The 2,458-nt window shown below is 57.8% G+C and overlaps 1 protein-coding gene across 2 annotated transcripts; it reads left to right on the forward strand.

Annotated features, from left to right (window-relative positions):
• Window positions 1-410: 410 nt before the first annotated feature.
• Window positions 411-2,192, forward strand: THY1 (Thy-1 cell surface antigen; the record flags this gene model as incomplete). Of its 2 annotated transcripts, none has more annotated exons than XM_079708391.1 (3): window positions 411-453; window positions 956-1,291; window positions 1,827-2,192. In XM_079708391.1, 3 exons carry the CDS (start codon window positions 417-419, stop codon window positions 1,937-1,939), a joined length of 486 nt encoding a protein of 161 aa, XP_079564517.1. In that variant the 3' UTR covers window positions 1,940-2,192. The 2 variants fall into 2 exon arrangements, with proteins under 2 accessions (XP_079564517.1, XP_079564516.1); XM_079708390.1 differs by having other exon boundaries at window positions 417-452; window positions 937-1,291.
• Window positions 2,193-2,458: the final 266 nt, after the last annotated feature.

Consider the following 2,458-nt stretch of genomic DNA (forward strand, 5'->3'; position numbering starts at 1 on the left):
TACAGCAAAAAAAAAAAAAATTGGTTAAGATAATAAATTGTGTGTTCTGCAAATTTTACGATTAAAACATTAGGAAGTCCCTGACTTCCTGAAGGAAGAGGAAACGGTCAAGTTAAAGTCACTTACTCAAAGCCACCCAGCTAGTAAGTGTTCAGCACACATACACACCACCGTGGGGTGTGTTCTCCAACCCCCTTGCTTTCCCAGATGCGGAAGAGCTGAGTGGCAGTGTCACATTCACCGAGAGGTGGGAGGGGAGAGGGCTGTAGAGAGGGGCTTGGACGCCCACCGTGGCCAGTATGGCATGTCTCCCAGGGGCCCCCAGTCCTGGCAGTAAGTGCGGGCACACCTGCCCCAGCTCTTGGCTGACTCCCATCCTGTTGCACCCCCAGACCCAGGACTGAGCTCTCGGCACCATGAACCCTACCATTGGCATCACTCTCTTGCTGACAGGTACTGGGCAAGGGGCGGGGCAGGGCTGGGATTCCAAGCACCCTGGCTGCCTTCCTTTCGGAGAAGCTAGCTTCTTCCTCATGACCTCAGAAAGTAGAGGTGACTAAGGGAGAGAGAGGGCTCCTTTTATCCCTAAGTCAGCTGAGCAACCTAGTTGATCTTCTGACTGCCTGGGATGGGTTTTGGAAACTCAGTTCACTGAGCCTGCCCCATACTGAGCTGGAATCTCCAAGTGTGAACCAGGATGTTGCATCAACTCCCCCAAGGTCTCCTGCCCCTGGAACATACTGGTGGGACCCACGACTAGAGTAGAGAGAGGTAGGCTGGGGCCTGCAGCAGGGAAGGTAGACTGGCCCTCAGGGACCTCTGGGCGGGGAGAGGTGCTCAGAGAGCAGACCCCTGTACCCTTCCCTGGCCAGGCCTTTCTCTACTGTTAATGTGGATGGGAGGCCCCCTGCTCTACAGGTCCTCACCAACTTGGAGGGGGCACTGCTGGTGCCAGTCTTACAGGTGGCCCGTGGGCAGAAGGTGACCAGCCTGACAGCCTGCCTGGTGGACCAGAACCTTCGTCTAGACTGCCGCCATGAGAATACCACCAACCTGCCCATTCAGTACGAGTTCAGCCTGACCCGTGAGACAAAGAAGCACGTGCTCTTTGGCACCATTGGGGTCCCTGAGCATGCATACCGCTCCCGAACCAACTTCTTCAGCAAGTACAATCTCAAGGTCCTCTACCTGTCCGGCTTCACCACCAAGGATGAGGGGACCTACACATGCGCACTCCACCTCTCTGGCCAGACTCCCATCGTGTCCAGCAGGAATGTCTCTGTGCTCAGAGGTGAGGCAAACCCCCAACAAGACCAAGGAAGCTGGGAGAGGCAGGCTGGGGAGGAACGGGCTGGCTGGGACAGCTGGCAGTCCCCTTGGCTGGGCCACAATAGGGAGTGGCCCCATAACTTCTCTCCCCTTCCCCCCACTGCTGCCTGTGCCCGGGGGAATCGCTACCTTCAGCATGAATGGGGGAAGGGCTAAGGGGACAGTCAGACAGGCAGAGTGGTGTGGCAGACGCTTCCCCCATGACTGCGGGCAAATCACTCGGCCTCCCCAAACCTCCTTGTCCCCACCTGGAAAACCAGATGGCACTAGCTACCTCACCCCCAGTTTTCTTGTGACGATATTTGTTCAAGGGCTCAGGAACCTGCAAATGGGAAAGATGGTTGGTGCTGTCAGACCAGGTTGGCCCTGGTTCCAGCCAAGACATCATGGCGCCAGCCTCCCCAAGGGAAAGCAGCCTTGCCCTGGGCCTGGGCCTGCCCGAGTCCTGGCCGCTCTTCATTCCCGCCCTGCCTCTCTACCCCGTCCTCTGTCCACAGATACACTGGTCAAGTGTGGAGGCATAAGCCTGCTGATCCAGAACACCTCGTGGCTGCTGCTGCTCCTGCTCTCGCTGCCCCTCCTGCAGGCCATGGATTTCATCTCCCTGTGACTGGCTGGGCCCATGGAGAATACAGGAAGCCACAAGGCCCAGTCCAGAGACCCTACTTCTCTGAGTCAGTTGACTCCCCTCCCCCCAACCTCTCACACACCTTGGGGAGAAGTGGGGACCCCTCCGCCCCTAAGGAATCCCAGTGCTGCATGCCATTATCTCCCATTCCCCACTGCCACCCCCTACCCTCTCCGCACGCCACTGCCTATTTGTATTCTTTGTTCCAGAGCTGCTTCTGTCTGGTTTATTTAGGGCTTATCCTACCTTTTCTTTGGCAGTTTGCGAAAAGGGAAGCCAGGGTTGGGGACCTGATGGAGAGTGAGGGGATGGGAGGGGTGGAAGGAGGGAGGGGTATCAGTCCCTCGGGCCGGTCATCCTTGCCCACCGGGACCAGAGGCCTGGGAGAGACCTGGGCGAGGAGGGGGAGGGGTGTGTCTGGCCCTAGCACATCCCTCAGCAGTAGGGATGGCGCCTGAAGACCCCGGATGTGAGGGCACTGCCAAGCGTTTGTGGCCCATC

The sequence above is a fragment of the Hyperoodon ampullatus genome, assembly GCF_949752795.1.
Source record: "Hyperoodon ampullatus genome assembly, chromosome: 7".
Lineage (NCBI taxonomy): Eukaryota > Metazoa > Chordata > Mammalia > Artiodactyla > Ziphiidae > Hyperoodon > Hyperoodon ampullatus.